Here is a 16,921-nt window from a genome sequence, read left to right as displayed (position 1 = left end):
TTTAAAATACAAAAATGATTGAAGATTAAGAAAAGTGAACACTTACTTGAAAGATAAATCTAAATTGTCTTTACTTATATTTAGTAAGAAGTTGGGATGCTATTTTTTTTAGTATTATATATCAATAATTTAATTTTGGATGTAATGCTTCTTCTGATTGGCTGACGTTGTTATGTTTATCAGCTCATAGACATAATTTTGTCATGTGACCCTGACGTCATCAACGTTTTTTATGGTTTACTCCGGTTTAAAATGGAATTTAGAATTAAATTATAGGAAATGACTGTAATATTTTTTCTGTCTATTCGAAATAACATAAAAAATGTGGTGCACACTTTAAAATAACCTGCTACGCGGGTTATTCAGTGTGCACCACATTTTTGATGTTATTTCTTCATAGACAGAAAAAATATTACAGTCATTCCTTAATAATGGGTGAAAAAATATCATGGACTTAATTGTGTTATGAGTTTTTACATTTTTCTGCAGGTCAAATTTTGGAGAGTCGGCCTCTGTTATTGAAGGTTAATCCGTATCTGTGCGTATCAGGTCTAATAATAATGTTTATAAAAGAGAGGCGAAAGAATCTAAAGGGACATTCAAACTCATAACTCGAAATAAAACTGACAACGCAATGGCTTAAAAGAAAGACAAAAAAAAACAGACATAAAAAAGTATAAAATACACTACATAGAAAAATAAAGACTGAGCAATACGAACCGCACCAAAAACTGGGAATGATCTCAGGTGCTCCAGAAGGGTAAGCTGAACATGCACATCGGCAGAACGAAATAACCGCATTGATGATCCGAGGCTTAAGATAAGCCAACAGGTTATAGGTTTTGTATTTATTACAAATGTATCAAACTTTTTAGATAACTTGTAGATTTCTGTACTATAGAAACTTTAAAGAAATTACAAAATAACAACATGACGTAAAGTACACAAGAATGAGTGTCCATAGTAATGCTATCTATTCCGATCCGGATAAGTTCTGAAATTACACAACTTTTTCATGACGTCACAAACCAGTTGAAGCTAGCTGGGGCCTTGTTTAAACTATATATTGTGCACACAAATTTTCAGGGAGACATGTTAAAATCATTGTGAACGCTTCAAATATTCAGAGCATTTTTATCGCTTTAATTTTGTAATAAAAAAATGGATTATAAGCTATCAAACTTTCAAAACATTCACATTCAGTCCTCGGCTCATAAATGATGACCTTGGTTTTTGCGACTCTTAACACAACCAGGAAGTTGTCTACGTGACTTCCCCCCCCCCCCGGATTGATATAAATATCGATAAACAGTATGTATACACTGCTGTCAACCTTGAACTGACAAAACAGATAAACTTTATTACACGTCTAATCTGTGATGCCTGTTCTCTTAACGAACCTCTTAATTGTCAATAGGAATACTTAACAACATCTGATTCACTGAAAATTTTACATTGTATCCACATTTTCCGATGTTAAAAGTTTTCCTTAGAAAACGCAAATGAAAATCTTTCCGCAGCTTCTTTTATTATCTTGCCCAACTGTGGTGCACCGCAAAAGAAAACCTTTATCTTTCCTTTCTTCTCTCCTTCAAATGATTTGAACAACTGAAAAAATAATATAAGTTGAATGATTGACTATCATTATACGAAAAATTAAAACAAAAACAAATGAAAGAAGTAGTCTGAGGACACGAATGCCTCCGCTCAAAAATGACGGACGGACAGAAGGACTGACAGATGGAAGGTCAAGGATAATACCTTATGCCCTCGTCGCCTACGGCGCAGGCATACACATTGCGTAAGTGTTTTTATCCTACGAATATTGATTGTCTAAAATATGATGATACTTTAATATAAGCAACTGAATAGATTATTCCTATAATACCGACTTTTGACTCAGGAATTTATGATTTTTCGACAGGTTTCATATTCAGAGGGAAAACATTTTGGTATTCGGTCAAGAAAGATCAAATACAATATGTTAAATCAAGGTTACAATCGGTACATTGTCGGGAAAAAACATAAATGTTTTATGTTTTCTACACACGACAAAATAATAGAAAAGGAGTAAAATTTTATTTATAGATATTTTTGTCTTGTTGGGTTTGCTATTTGATTAATACCTACATCTCGTTTAATTCACTGAGTAGTATGCAATTTCTGTCTAAGAATTACACTTGTATACTCACTTTATTCCAGTCAGGACGTCCAGGCTGTGTTTTAGTTTTTAATCCCGTTATTAAATCTTTGTTTGATTTCTCATGCATGAGATCCAATGCAATTTGTAATCCTATGCCTTTCATGTCTGTCTTTTTCTGTGCTGCTGTCATGAACATGTGCATGTCTATAATCTTACTATCTCCTTCGTCTTCGTTGTCAAGGGACTGTTCGATTTCTAGGTTTGTTAGAAGACTAACGAACCATTCGAATGATTTCTGATCTCTGTTTATCCACACAAAATCAACCTGAAATGATCAAAAACATATTTCAACTTTTTTTAAATTCTAGTGTTTCTAAAAATTAAGATTTATTGTTCCTGATTTAAAACATTTATATGTACGTCAGGAAACGTGTTTTTCTTTTTTTATAATTAATCAAATCGGTTGTTTTACCGTTTGATTTGTTATTCAGGGGCATTTGATAGCGTACTTCATATTATGATTGACACGTAGCTCATAGTTACAGGCCTTACGGTGGACGACTCATTGTTGCTAACATTTACGTCCTGTGGTAACATTCATACATGTACTACATCACCTTGTTGTTATATCTAGCCAATTACTCAATGCACATAGTCTTAAGTTTAAATGAGAACTCAACATTACATTGTGCAGTGGCAATCCAACCAATGAATAACGGCGGAAAAATTACTATCCAGTTTCCTGCAACCAGTAAATTTTCTAAACTTATGTACTGCTCACTTGACAACAACAAAATGTCACTTTGGGGTTTACCAGAGACACCATCTTTAAATACTTATCTTTCTTGTTTTCATTGCAGTATGGGCTATAAAACCAAACCAGGAATGTGCACACATAGAAGTGGTTCTTACCTTTCTTGTATTCCTTGTGGTATGTGCTATTGATCCAAACCAGGAATGTGCACACTTAGAACTGGTACTTACCTTCCTTGTTTTCATTGCGGTATAGGCTATAGATCCAAAACCAGGAACATGCACACACATAACTGGTTCTTACCTTCCTTGTTTTCATTGTGGTATGGGCTATGGATTCAAAACCAGGAACATGCACACACATGACTGATTCTTACCTTCCTCGTTTTCATTGCGGTATGGGCTATTGATCCAAACCAAGAATGTGAACACTTAGGACAGGTACGTTTTGATTCTTTATATCTGTACATTATACTTTGTAGAATGGACGCCATTGGTGTTACTCCTATTCCTGCCCCAACTAATATTGCATGTTCTGTTTGGAAAATTTCTCTAGTAGCTGTTCCATATGGTCCATCAAGGTAACACTAAAATAACATAGATTGTGTAAAGACTTTGTAAAAAACAAGAAAAACCGTCAATGAATTGCGAACTCTGTGTCAACACTTTACTTTAATTTAGAAAATATGTTAAACAGATACCATTGTAAAGAACATGCGCACTGTAGTTTATGCAACCTCAGTTTTATGATCAACTATCTTAAACCAAAACGTTAAACTGAAAAGGGACAAACGAATGGACGGACGGACGAACTGGAAAACACAATGCCCTCCTTATCGAAGTAGGTAAGTAAAAACAAATGATATGATTTTCATGCCGTAAAAAATGCATCTGAAAAAAAACAGCTTCAGGAAACCGGCGTTTAGATGGCTGACATCAAAACACTTTTGAGATCATAAAAAAACCAAAATGGGCTTATAACAAATAAAATCGTGTAAACTAATGTCAACTTTTCCTGAGATAGTTTTCGCATAAAAACATGTCTTTGATTTGACAAATTGGAAATGTTTAAACAAAAATGAATCATTCAAATCATTTCTATACCGAAGCAAAACTGGGCGAAATGTTACCATCGGGAACGATTTCTTAGAAAAAGTGAAGCCTATTTATTGGTTAAATGGACAATTAAAAGGGTGATTAAGCGAGCCGGGTTTCTGGTTTAATAAATGCATTAATGTAAGATAATTTTACATGTCTGAACTAATACACAATTTTATTTAGGGGCAAGCTGAGGACCACCTCCGGGTGTGGGATTTTCTCGCTGCTTTGAAGACCCATTGTTGGACTTCGGCTGTTGTCTGCCATTTGGTCTTTGACATATTCCCCAATTCCATTCTCAATTTTATTGTGTATATGAAGTATATTTTTCCTAGTTAATACGATATACCAGCGCTTGCGTTACATATGATGATTTATTGGTAGTGGTGTGACTGCTTACAAGGAAGCTGTTGCATCAAGGGTTTCAAATGATAAAGTTGAAGTCATCACTTCGAATGTTTTGCAAACGCAATCATGATTTGGTTGACCGATATTGAATATCTGTGTCATAGATGACCACATAATGTTCAACTTGTCGTAACCACAATGCCGTCCTCTTTTCATCGATCGTGATATTACCAAAGTGACTTATGCCATCAACGTAGTATTACTTTTAATGAGTAACAAGACAGGTGCCACTAGTGATTCAGGAATTGCTTACCCTTCCGGTTAACCTGAGTTCACCCCCGGTTTTGAGTTGGGTTCGTGTTGCTCAATTGTTTGTTTTCTGTGTAGGGTTTTGTTATAGTTCGTTTTTCGTTTTGACCATGGTGTTGTATGTTTTCATTGGACTTTTGATTTTGGAATGGTATCTTCTCTATGAGACTCTTTTTAAACCATTATAGTGCTTTAGTTGTTGTATATCGGACTGGCATACGCACCTTAACTCTCACATGCTTATTTTTCTTTTTTATTCTGTTTTGCTTCTCCACTTCTTTCTGTAAAAACATAAATAAATATTAATATACCAATATCAATGTATATGATGAGTTTATACGTATGTTTTTTTTTATGATCTAATTATCAATGATTCAGTCAAATTAGTTGAGATTACCTTTTTTGAAAGGAAGACATAATTTTATCGACCGGAATGGAGAACGGAAAGCTATGTGGGATGCGTCGAGAAATGTTGCCTAAAAAAGAAATGCTTTGTGTTGTCAGACATTTTCTCTTGTGACATCAAAACTTAACAGAAACGTCTTTGACTAAAGCAAACAGGGGTATTGTACATTATTGATTAACATGAGGTCTTATAAACTTAACGGGAACTTCTATAATGTCACGTTATGGTGAACCGAAAGCAAAAAGGAGCATTGTACATATACAGGTTCCCTGTCCTTTATCTGTTTGGCTCTGATACCCGTATGTTGCAACGAGAGAACCAGCCTATACCCTCATTACTTGAGGTCTCGCAAGTTTAACAGGAACGTCTTTGGTATCACGTTCTGGTGGACCAAAATAGAAAATGGCATGGTCAATTGTACATTATTTATTAACATGGGATCTCGCAAGCTATGCAAGTCATTGCATCGCAGTAGTAACTTAGGAAGTATCAGTCAAGTCGCCAGGGACAACAAAAGACCCGTTCATTCTAATATTTTGTGGGACCTCGATGGCCGAATGGTATAAATAGTTCATCTATTAGGGAGCAACCATTAACTATCAGGGTGGGGGGGGGGTATGGTTTTTTGTCTGAGTCAGAATTTTTTTTTTTAGTTTTTCGACGCTATCAATCAATTTTTTTTTTTAATTTAATACTATAAGGTATGAGGAAAATCTGGATTCAGAATACTTTTTTTTTTGTCATCTGCTTGACCACATTATTTTTTTTTTCAAATTTGGGATCAAACCCTTGACGTTTAATGATCGTTCCCTTATGATCACTAGCCCGTCAACACACGTGGCAGGTGCGTTCGACTCCAATCTTAATTGACCTGAATTGCCGAAGTTTGGTAATTCTATCCTGGCCCTCCGGCTTTTTTTCACGCCATAGTTAAGGGGTGCATGTGGCGTTAAACACCAATAATCAATCAATTATTCTAAAGTCCCTATTTGTGAATCAAAATCGTTTTCATTAAGAAAGATATTAAACTGAAAAACAGGGAAAGAAAGCAGTACTCTGAAATTTTATAAGAATAAAAATTGCAGATTTGTGCATTCAAATGTAGAAAAGTCGATCTACACATGTAATAGATTTGTCTACCAATAAGAGGTTGACAATTTAAAAAAAAACTTGTGTTAAAACAACCTTGTGATTTGTCTATCAAAATGTGTACATGTACCTAACCACTTATCGAGATGAATTTTAGCATTACTCCGATCATTAAGATACTACCGAAATAATAATGGTTTCAACATTACCATTTACAGGTTATTGTTTGAATACAGATCGGTGCGTGTTTTTGTCCCACGAACAGAATATATTCGTTTGTCCATACCTAATTTATCGAGTTCAAATATGCGTATTTTGATAAAAAAAAAATACTGATGTTCTTTGATTACAGCCAAATATAGATTTGTAAGAATAATTGACCATGATAAAAATTAAAAAAATCAAGGTTTCAATGGTATTTTTAATCGCGTTGTATGTATACAAATGAGGAAATATGTTATGATTGACATTTAGACATTGGCCAAATGAAAGGTGTTTTATTGGCGTCCAGTGGCAAATATTATTTGCATGTTCAGGACGAGGATTGGTCTGTAGACAATTATTAATAAAGACAAAATAGTTTAAAAGGGAATATATCTTCGTGCGTAATTATGACTTACCGTGTTGAAGGAGTGATTCACGAAGCCCATTGATTTGCTTCTTTGGCGAACTGGAAAATCAAAATCAAAATCATAATAACATTCGTAGTGTTTCTTTGTTTATCCTTGACCCTTGATCATAATAATAATAACCACAATCAATGCATATATTAATGGAATAGAAATTTGAAAGCAACATTTCAAGGAGCAGAGATAAAAGTCATACTTATATTTCTTAATTCAAATCAATGTCTTAATAAACCTTCATAGCTAGAATAGAAAAAAAAACAAAACACAAATATTCATCATACTTAAGTGGTGATTTACGAATACACTTAATAAGTGATATCTAGTAACGAATATTAATTTTTACATTACATTTGAGAACTTGAATACCCCTTAGAAGTCAAATTCGAATTGTCTTTCTTTTAATAAAATCGGGAAGTAAAATTAAAAATCTATCTTACTATAGATACATTAACATAACGAACGTGAGATAAAAAGAATACTCTTCGAATAAATAGATAAACATTAAGATACACTGCAAAGAAATAGTAAGCTTAATTAAATGCTCACAAACAATTTACAGCCAATGGAAACTCGTTTAATTATTGCAACGATTGGTGATAAGTACAGACGAACCAGTACGGTTAGTCCGACAACAATTATTCCGACATCCCATTATTCCGACAGCCCATCACTCCGACATCCCATTATTCCGACAGTTTATTATTTTGAGAATGCATCTGTCATAAGTGTATGGGTAAATTTTCTCAAAAAGACCCAACTCCGTTCCCGAAGATATTTGTCCGTTTAGATTCCGATTATTCTTCTCATGCGGGATATTTGTCTCAGTGCCTTCGAGATGATACACATGATTATTGCAACTGCTGAGTCCTAACCCCTTGTCTCACTCAACTAAGTTTTATTCAATTTTGTCGCGGAAAATGGCGACAAATGAAGCGTCAGTCACAATGAGGAAATCATGAGACATATACAAACCCAGGACCCAGAAAAAAGATGACAAATATGAAGAACCAGGAGCTCCGAAAAGAAGAGCAACTCCTGCTTCTACAAAGACACTAACTGTGCGTTTGATGAATGTCATGTTCGGGTACATGAATCCACGAAATACGGAGACAGTACGCGGCACTTCCAATAACGGTCGATCAGACATAGAGATGACACACAATATATATGTAGGGGTACTAATTTTATATCCAGAGCTTATTTTAAAATCTAGAAAAACATGCCACATTTATAATGTTGGCCCAAAGGGGGGAGGGGGGGGGGGGGGTAAGGACGGGTAAAAACGTAAGTCGTAGGTTGTTTTAAATGAGAAGCAGAGTCGCCCACCTAATCCCTAAGGTGGCGGGTCGGATTTGGCCATATTGGAGCCACACAATACCTAATGAACAGAAAAGATTTTGTATTTTATAAAGCAAATCATATTCTGACCCGGCCTTATTTGTTTGAAATAGTTTAATGAGAATCTATATACATAATTCCCTGTATAATGTAGTTCGAATTCTGCATGTGTATACGTAATTAAAATACAATTGAGAATGGAAATGGGGAATGTGTCAAAGAGACAACAACCCGACCATAGAGCAGACAACAGCCGAAAGCCACCAATGGGTCTTCAATGCAGCGAGAAACTCCCGCACCCGGAGACGTCCTTCAGCGGACCCCTAAACAAATATGTATACTAGTTCAGTGATAATGGACGTCATACTAAACTCCAAATTATACACAAGAAACTAAAATTAAAAATAATACAAGACTAACAAAGGCCATAGGCTCCTGACTTGGGACAGGCGCAGAAATGCGGCGGGGTTAAACATGTTTTTTGAGATCTCAACCCTTCTCCTATACCTCTAGCCAATGTAGAAAAAACAAACGTACAACAGTACGCACAGTGAAACTCAGTTTAAGAGAAGTCCGAGTCCAATGTCAGAATAGGAAACAAAAGAAAATAAACAAAATGACAATAATGCATAAATAACAACAGACTACTAGCAGTTACTGACATGCCAGCTCCAGACCTCAATTAAACTGATTGAAAGATTATGTCTTCATCATATGAATATCAGGCACAATCCCTCCTGTTAGGGGTTTAGTATTATACCATCATAAAATATATGAGAAGAACATAACCCGTGTCATGCCAACAACTGGTTTTAGAATAAATATGTTTAATTCCGATGCAAAGACCCTATAAGTGAATCAATATTAAAGCCAAAATAAAAGTCTGTATAGTCTGTATTTGCGTATGCTAAGAGTTGTTACGTCATAATTCCGTATATACGGAATTCGAGGTCTATTCGTACCCCAATAGTTCTGTATACCCTTTTTTTGAATTCTGTAAATACATAAACGATTTCTGTATATACGGAAAGGCGCGAAAATACATATTTGAATGATATACCTCTATACACAAATTTTAATTACGCCTATACAGATTTCGAATTAAGTATATAAAAAGTATGCGAACTACCTATATAATATATACGAAGTTATATCTGTACATATGTAACAATATATACGTTATAATACAGACAGACATCTTTTTTTTAACCCTGATACCGCACAATAATTATTTTTAAGTGTCAGACTAATATTGGACTGTCGGATTATTGGGTTGTAGGAATAATGGGTTGCCGGATTATTGGGTTGTCGTATTATTGGGTTGTCGGACTAATGGGTTGTCGGACCAATGGGCGTCCGACTGATGAGCTGTCGGACTAATAGGCTGTCGGAATAAAGGCGTGTAACACACCACGTGCAAATCTTTATTCAGAAACACGATATCTAACACGGTACTTTTAATTGCACTGTACTAGAATAACAATCTGATTAAAATACAGATCCTAAGTCCACGCTCGCTGACAAGGATATGAAAACACTCCATCCTACTTTCTGTTTTAACAACCTTTAGGGATATTCAAATTTTGTCGTAATGATACAAATCTTCAAAACTTTGGAGGCAGGAATTTCATTGGTTGATATATAAATGTATCAGAACAGAAAGTAGGATGGAGTGTTATGAGATCCTTAATTGTAAGAGAAGTGTGCAATCATGATATGTGTTTTAATCATGATCTGTATTTTAATCATGATATGTATTTTAATCATGATATGTATTTCAATCATGATCTGTATTTTAATCATGATCTGTATTTCAATCATTTTTGACGAGTACATTTACTGTTGATTGAGTATACTAATAATGTTATGATATAAATCATATATTAGTTTTATTCAGGAGAAAATATATATTAAATTTAGTTTATATTTGTAGTGTAAAGTCTTGGCAAATGTATTAAAACCATACAACAACTGACAACTAGGCAATACTACTCAATATCTAAAGGCCATAATCATGGCATTTATTGCAGTGAAACAGCCATTGTGAACTTAGTTTGTATTATCCATTGAGAAGATAATAATTAATCAAAACCACAAAAAAACGGTAAATGTAAGTGGTTGAATGCATATTACCACATGCACACAATTTCATGAAATTGTGATTTGAACAGGGGACAGCTGACCATAGAAAATGGTAAGGGAATTGGCATATGAGGGGGAAGGAAACTTTTGAAAAATATGTTTCATCACTTTTTTGTAGAATTCTCATCAAGGCCTTCTTATTTACATCTTTAACATAAGAGATGACATAACTTAGTCCAATCATACTTATTCTTGATAAACTGGTCCACGTCTCACATTTTATATATAATGTGTGATAAACCTGTTCCATTTTCAAGTTAACGTTTTGCAATTGTACCAGTCTCAATTATTGATTTTAACAAAATCTTTACAAGATTAACTCAAGAAATTAGAGAATTTTGAATATCATTCAAAGGGGAAGATAGAGTTAATCCTCTATTCATTTGGAGAGAAATGAAAACTCAATTCTGGAAATTTTGAAATGAATTCATATACATGTACAAGGGTCAATTTTTGTCCAACTTCGTATCTCTTGATTTGATTGCCTTCGTTATTGAGACAATTTGTTTTTTCTACACATTAAAAACAAAATTGTTATGACAATACTTTTCTGTTTAGATACACATATAGAAGTCCGAAAATACAGCTATACTGGTTCCCTGTCCTTTGTCTGTTTTGCTCTGACTCAGATACCCGTATGTTGCAAGGGAGAGAACTAGCATTATATACTGCATGCAATGATACATAAATATACGGAAGCAAGAAACACAAAACGAAAGTTATTGTTAGGACAGGCATAAATATTGGATGTATTAGTCAGACAAAGCAAGAATTGACCGATTCAGAATCTAAAAGAATATGGGTAATTGTATTGTTCGTACCCCAAAATGAAAGTAACGTCATGCTATTGGTTGAATTTCCATAGTTCTAACCAATCACGACATTTTTGAAAATATTACCCAGAATGCATTAAATTCTGAAACAGCTTATTACTGTATCAAGCGTTATATGTTTAAAGATATTCTTACCAAACTGCATGGCATTTAATACCTCTGGTAGAAAATATGTTTTATGCATAAAATTTGTATTTGCATAGAAAAAAAACATGCTTTCGTGTGTTAACTTTTGTTTGGCAATTAAGCACAAGTATAAAGATCACTTTTAAAATAACAAAATTTTAAGAAAGAGCTCTTAGATTCATATGATTGTTCTTATGAAGAACCGCTAAACAAATTTAGATTATATTTGTTTTAAGAATTAAGAGAATAAAAATTTGGTAACGTCATTGTAACATTTGAAATAATTAATAAAAGGTCAATTTATTTACATGATTTAATTGATATTGAAATTAAGGATTTAATTTATTTTAGATGACAGTAAACAACAGTACGCCGAAAAGCCCAAACTACCAGGTTTGAAATCGATTCGTTTTAAGGATGTACTTAGGTCAGGTTTGGGAATTTTTATCAGATGTTCGGACTTCTTGGTCTTTTTCCTACGATACAGGGTAAAATATTTTGCCCCATAACACCCATTTTTCTTTTCCTATAAGACTTCAATAGCTCATAAAAGGTCATCTACCAAAATTTAAGCAGATTCTAGATTTCTTTTCTTTCGATTTGAGACCCAAATAATACCTATTCAAATATGAGGTAAAAGTCCGAGCCAGCCTTTTCCCGCCATTTAAAAAAAATCAAAATATCTCGAAAAGGAGCTCCATAATCTATCAATATGTTAAGCTTATTTTGTTCCTTTACTAATACTCTTCTGACTTATAGTATCAGTTTTAAATTCTAGATTTTCTTAATTTCACCTAAGTACAAAAGTCATCCTTAATGTTGCTCAAAGTTTTGAATAAACTGCCCAACCATTGTCACGTGGTCCGGGAACACAGTAATCGTCCTTTGATTTTACAAATATAGTCCGTAGTGTGGACAGTGTGTTACTTGCAATTTTTTTACACCCTTTCCAAATTTATTTCTTCATTGGTTATGCCTCATATAGCAAGTAGGGGGAGGAAATTTCACTGTAAAAAAATTTGGGTCATAAATTTTAAAGTAAAGTAGTGATTTAGTCCAGCTGAAAAAGATTACACAATAGTATTTTGGGAGCTGCCAAAAGAATTCAAGAACCCCTTAAGATAAAATTGTCCATATTTTGAGGTAGAGCTGATGAAGTTTTCTATAATTTTGATATAATTTGTCCCAAAAGTAGTACACCACACTGTAAAAATATTATTGAGAAAGCGCAGGTGGGATTTTTTTAATTTTCATTTATTATCTAAAAGAAATGCACTACGAAATAACTGTGTTCTCAGGCCACGTGTAAACATCATTTGGGCATTTAAAACTACTGGTACCCACATTGGATACAAAGTAACAGCTCACGCTGGTGCAATGCATGTATATAGTGTTTTTTTTAGTTTATTAAGCGCTAGATTTGTATTGTTTTTTTTTCAGAATTGCACATTGTGCTTAATTTTCTACCTTAAAATGCTGTGTTTTAGAATATACTTCGTTTTGCATGCAGTTGTTCTCCTATATCGCTTGAAACTGTGCTTTTCAACGTGTATTTTTGAAATATCTATCTATAAACTACCATGCAATAAACGTTTAAATGTGTATGATTTGCATGCCGTTTGTCAGTTATACGGGTAGATAGAACTTCTGTAAATCTATTCTGAACAGTGAAAACATCAAGCTTAAGGACAAGTTAAAGTGTATGGGTTATGTCACTGATGTTGGTAAAATTTTGCATACATCTATGGCTCGTTGAACTTTAACTGATAATCATGGTAAAAAAACATTGGAGAATTGCATGAATTCATAACGGAGCAAGAACGGGTGTATCTCCTGCGATGCATTCATTACCCGACACGTGAATCTACACCCAATTAAAAAGTCACAATCGGGAATAACACATTATCGGTAGATTTGCTATTCAGACAACTATTCTGATATCTAAAGATTTAAAACCGCGAACAAACATGGCGCTAGTGAGTTGTGGAACATACACATTTTCATCGTGTCGGTCAACCAATCCGTGATTGTTATCGAACAACTTAAGTAGTTTCGATTTCAGTTGTTATACTTATTACAGCAATTTGCAGGTTTTGTATTCGTTTTTTCATCCGTCGAAGGTCGGTGATTTCTCTCCTGGCACTCCTGCTTCCTCCACCAATAACAACTAGCAGCCACGACATAACTGATAGCGATGAAAGTGGCGTTATACCAAAATAAATCAATCAATAGTTTTTTTTTTCAATGTTACATACCAATTGTTGATTTTCTCCTTGAACCTACAGCAGACTTGCGCCGTCTTTCAATGTCATCCATTGGACAATGGTCATCTTCTATGTCCTCGGATTCTCCGGGGTCGTAATTCTCAAAGTGCTCGTATAACTTCTTTGTCCAGTGTCCAGCTGATCTTACATGAAGCCATAACCTTCCTGATTAAAGAAACACAAATCTGTAGCAGAACACCTAACTAGTGTTGCATACCATTAGAATACGAATACTATATGCAGTTTTAAGTTCCCATACTTTTGACTTATTCAATTATGGCTGTTTAAAGTCTAGTGGCAGTTATAAATAGTAGGGGGACATATCACTCCATTCGAACACATTTTTCCGGTTCCGAGGAGACCAGTCTCTTACTCCTTAATTGCGCGTGCATTGCGACGAAGCAAACACCAATTTAAATTTGTATTGGCCAGGGATCGAACCCACTTCCGCCCGGACTCGAGAAGGGAATTCTCCAACGAAATGGTTCTTATTAATTTATTTGAATCACAAGCTGTTGTATATATGTGAAATATACTAAAATATTTATTTAAAGACTCTCTTTGAAAAATAAAAACAGCAAAACTGGTCCCTCCGCTTACTACTGTATTCACTAATACGTACCGTCCATTTCCGGTGCACTACTTATTGTAAATGGATGCCATTCGTGTTCAGCAATGGCAGGAATTTGTATATTCAAGTAGTCCCCTGCCTTGTATGAGAAATTGTCAGGTCTTGAAATTTCTAAATGTGTGACCTAAAATAAAAGAGTAAATCGTTAATGGAAATTTCAGTGAGTTTTGTCTGTTTATGTCATTTAAGGATGTTCGCGCATGAATATATTTTCGTTTTTAGTACTTTTTTCTTTGAGGCTCTCGAAAATTACAACATGGCCACATCCAAGAATCAACCTAGTAACATATCATCTTCGTTCGAAGTCGGCTCTTTAACCGACGGAGCTAAAGATATACGTACATCCCATACTCAACCATTTAAGTTTGATGAAAAGTCCCGATTTATTCTCATTGTTTTGAAAGTTATGTATAATAATATGTGCATGGTGAGAGCACGTGAATATGCAAGTGTAGTTTGTTGGACGTTTGTCAAGATAAATGCGTTTTAAATGGCGTTGAAAAAAAAACACTATATGGTACCAGTCTGCACTTTCAGTTCCATTTTCGCCAATCAATTAATGAACTTGTTTTGACGATTCATCTATATTCATAAACATGGTATATGTAGGTACAATTTAAATGGATATAGTGCACTTACGATACATGTATTTACTAAAACATCGTTTAGAACCACGGATTTTTATAGTTATGAAAAATGTTAGATGTCAATACTGTAAACGTGAAATACGCGGATTCAACCCCCGCGCGAAAATTGTATGCATTTATAAGCACAAAATTTCAACCCGTAAAATCATTCCGCGAAATTATCACCTTTCAGCAAAGTATTTTAAAATCCAATGTTAACTTACCCCAGATGGTAATAATGTTATTTCTTCGATGTAAGTATTTCCATATCTAGCTCTCTTTATAAATTTTGATCTTGAAAGCTTTTCCAAGATAAATAGGAGCCCAGGAGCTACAAACCATTTCCAGAAGTTGGAACCATGGATGATTACAAGAATCCAGAACGGTACATATAACATATGTGTCCAGTAGAACACCTACAAAAGGAACATATGTGTCCATTATATCTTCAAATACAACACTAATACATATGTACGTGTGCCAAATTTTAATCTAAAATATGTGACGTATGCATATTTCGAATATAAAAACTACATATGGAACATGTTATACATGTGTTCTCAGTAAAACCTTCAAAAAGAACATATGTGTTTAATCTATATCAAATATAAAAATACAGCACATTTATATAGATGTGCCAAATATAAACCTAAAATACGGAACATTTGCATTATTTCTTTTAAAAAACTACAAATGGAACATATAGTACATGTGTTCTAAGTAACACCTACAAAAAGAACATTTTTTTTTCTTTTAAAAATTATGACTTGGATGGAGAGTTGTCTCATTGGCACTCATACCTCATCTTCTTATATCTATATACAAAACAAATCGGCAATACAAGATTCGGACGGGAGCGTAGAACACATGTATCCAATTACGTATATAAATATAAAACGTATACCATATATGCCGAACAAAAAGCCTACAAACGGATCATATCATTTTATTTTGCCAATGATGAACCTTCACAAATATTGATTCAGTTATTCAGTAAAGTAGAATATAACACTTTTAAGGATGTTCGCTACTCTGTTTCAAAATAACAAGCTTTTAAAAAGACTGTCTTAAATTGATAGTATATTGAAAATAAGGAACTAAAAAAGCAGAAAAAATGTAAGGACCATGTGCTTGTTTTCAAGTTATAAGCCATTGAAAATTTGGCGGGAAATAATTCTCTCTAGACTTTTCATACATTTAACATTGGCACCTTTTTCTTTCGAAAATTATGAAAAAAATAACATGGATTTTATAGGATTTTCAAAAATGGCTTTGTAAACTATTAGACTGGTTCCCTGTCCTTTATCTGTTTGGCTCTGACAGATATGTTGCAAGGGAGAGGACCAGCCTATGTAAACTATATGTTATAAATTGTGAAAAGAAAAGTAGAGGTTAGAGGGGTTTTAATGGTACTACGTGGATAAAACCAGAGGATTCCGAAAATCTGGCAAAATTCAAAAACAAGAGGAGCGAACATTCTTAAACAATGTACGACTGACTACTTTCATCTGCTTAATTTTAGTGCATGATTTGAAAATTTCGAACTAAGAAAAATATACAAGTATAATTATATAGCTTCTTCTTTTGTCGTACAATGTACATTCTGACTGGTCAAATCACAGTTGTATTGATAGTCCTTTTAAGTTTAAGATAATTCCTATAAAGATATCTCAAATATAGGCCGTTCCAGTCGCTTAACAATTGTAGAAACAATTGTATGACGCTGTCCTATTTGAGTATATTTTTACATTTCATTTCCAAAAAGCTAAGAACTATCATAATACTAAACTTAACAAAAATATCAATCCAAAGTGTCTAGTGGCAAGTATTTGACACGGTTGGTCGGCATGAGCCTATACATGACATTTGGACTGCAATTGGACAAATATTGTATGATCCGAATCACTTACAAGAGATGCGAAAGATACCAAAGGGACATTCAAATTCATAAGTTGAAAACAAACTGACAACGCATTGGCTAAAAAGGAAAAAGACAAACAAAACACAACACAACATAGAAAACCAAAGACTGAGCAACACTAACCCCACCAAAAACTGGGGGTGATCTCAGGAGCGCAGGTACAACGGCTGTTAAAAGTGCAGACTGCGTGGCAGTTTCTTAGAGTGAATGTGAGACATTGCATGTAACGTTCTTATTCCAGCCGTACGTGTCTACGAATTCATGA

At 34.2% G+C, this 16,921-nt stretch overlaps 1 protein-coding gene across 5 annotated transcripts in view; it reads right to left on the bottom strand.

The window, feature by feature from the left end:
* Positions 1–833: 833 nt before the first annotated feature.
* LOC127721730 (NADPH oxidase 5-like) overlaps positions 834–16,921 on the bottom strand; it is a 41,240-nt gene continuing 25,152 nt past the window's right edge. For 3 of the 5 annotated variants that reach the window (XM_052228527.1, XM_052228526.1, XM_052228529.1), the window contains 9 exons: positions 14,960–15,151; positions 14,101–14,233; positions 13,470–13,643; positions 11,224–11,247; positions 6,767–6,816; positions 4,876–4,932; positions 3,274–3,483; positions 2,193–2,468; positions 834–1,608 (listed from right to left, as the gene is read on the bottom strand). In XM_052228527.1, coding sequence (XP_052084487.1) covers positions 1,477–1,608; positions 2,193–2,468; positions 3,274–3,483; positions 4,876–4,932; positions 6,767–6,816; positions 11,224–11,247; positions 13,470–13,643; positions 14,101–14,233; positions 14,960–15,151 — 1,248 coding nt within the window. In that variant the 3' untranslated portion in view covers positions 834–1,476. The remainder of the gene's footprint in view (positions 1,609–2,192; positions 2,469–3,273; positions 3,484–4,875; positions 4,933–6,766; positions 6,817–11,223; positions 11,248–13,469; positions 13,644–14,100; positions 14,234–14,959; positions 15,152–16,921) is intronic. The other 2 variants (XR_007991419.1, XM_052228530.1) reach the window with 2 other exon arrangements.

The sequence above is a fragment of the Mytilus californianus genome, unplaced genomic scaffold (assembly GCF_021869535.1).
Source record: "Mytilus californianus isolate M0D057914Y unplaced genomic scaffold, xbMytCali1.0.p SCAF_12, whole genome shotgun sequence".
NCBI lineage: Eukaryota > Metazoa > Mollusca > Bivalvia > Mytilida > Mytilidae > Mytilus > Mytilus californianus.
The sequence above is the reverse complement of the archived record's forward strand: the minus strand, read 5'-3'. Positions and strand labels throughout refer to the sequence as shown.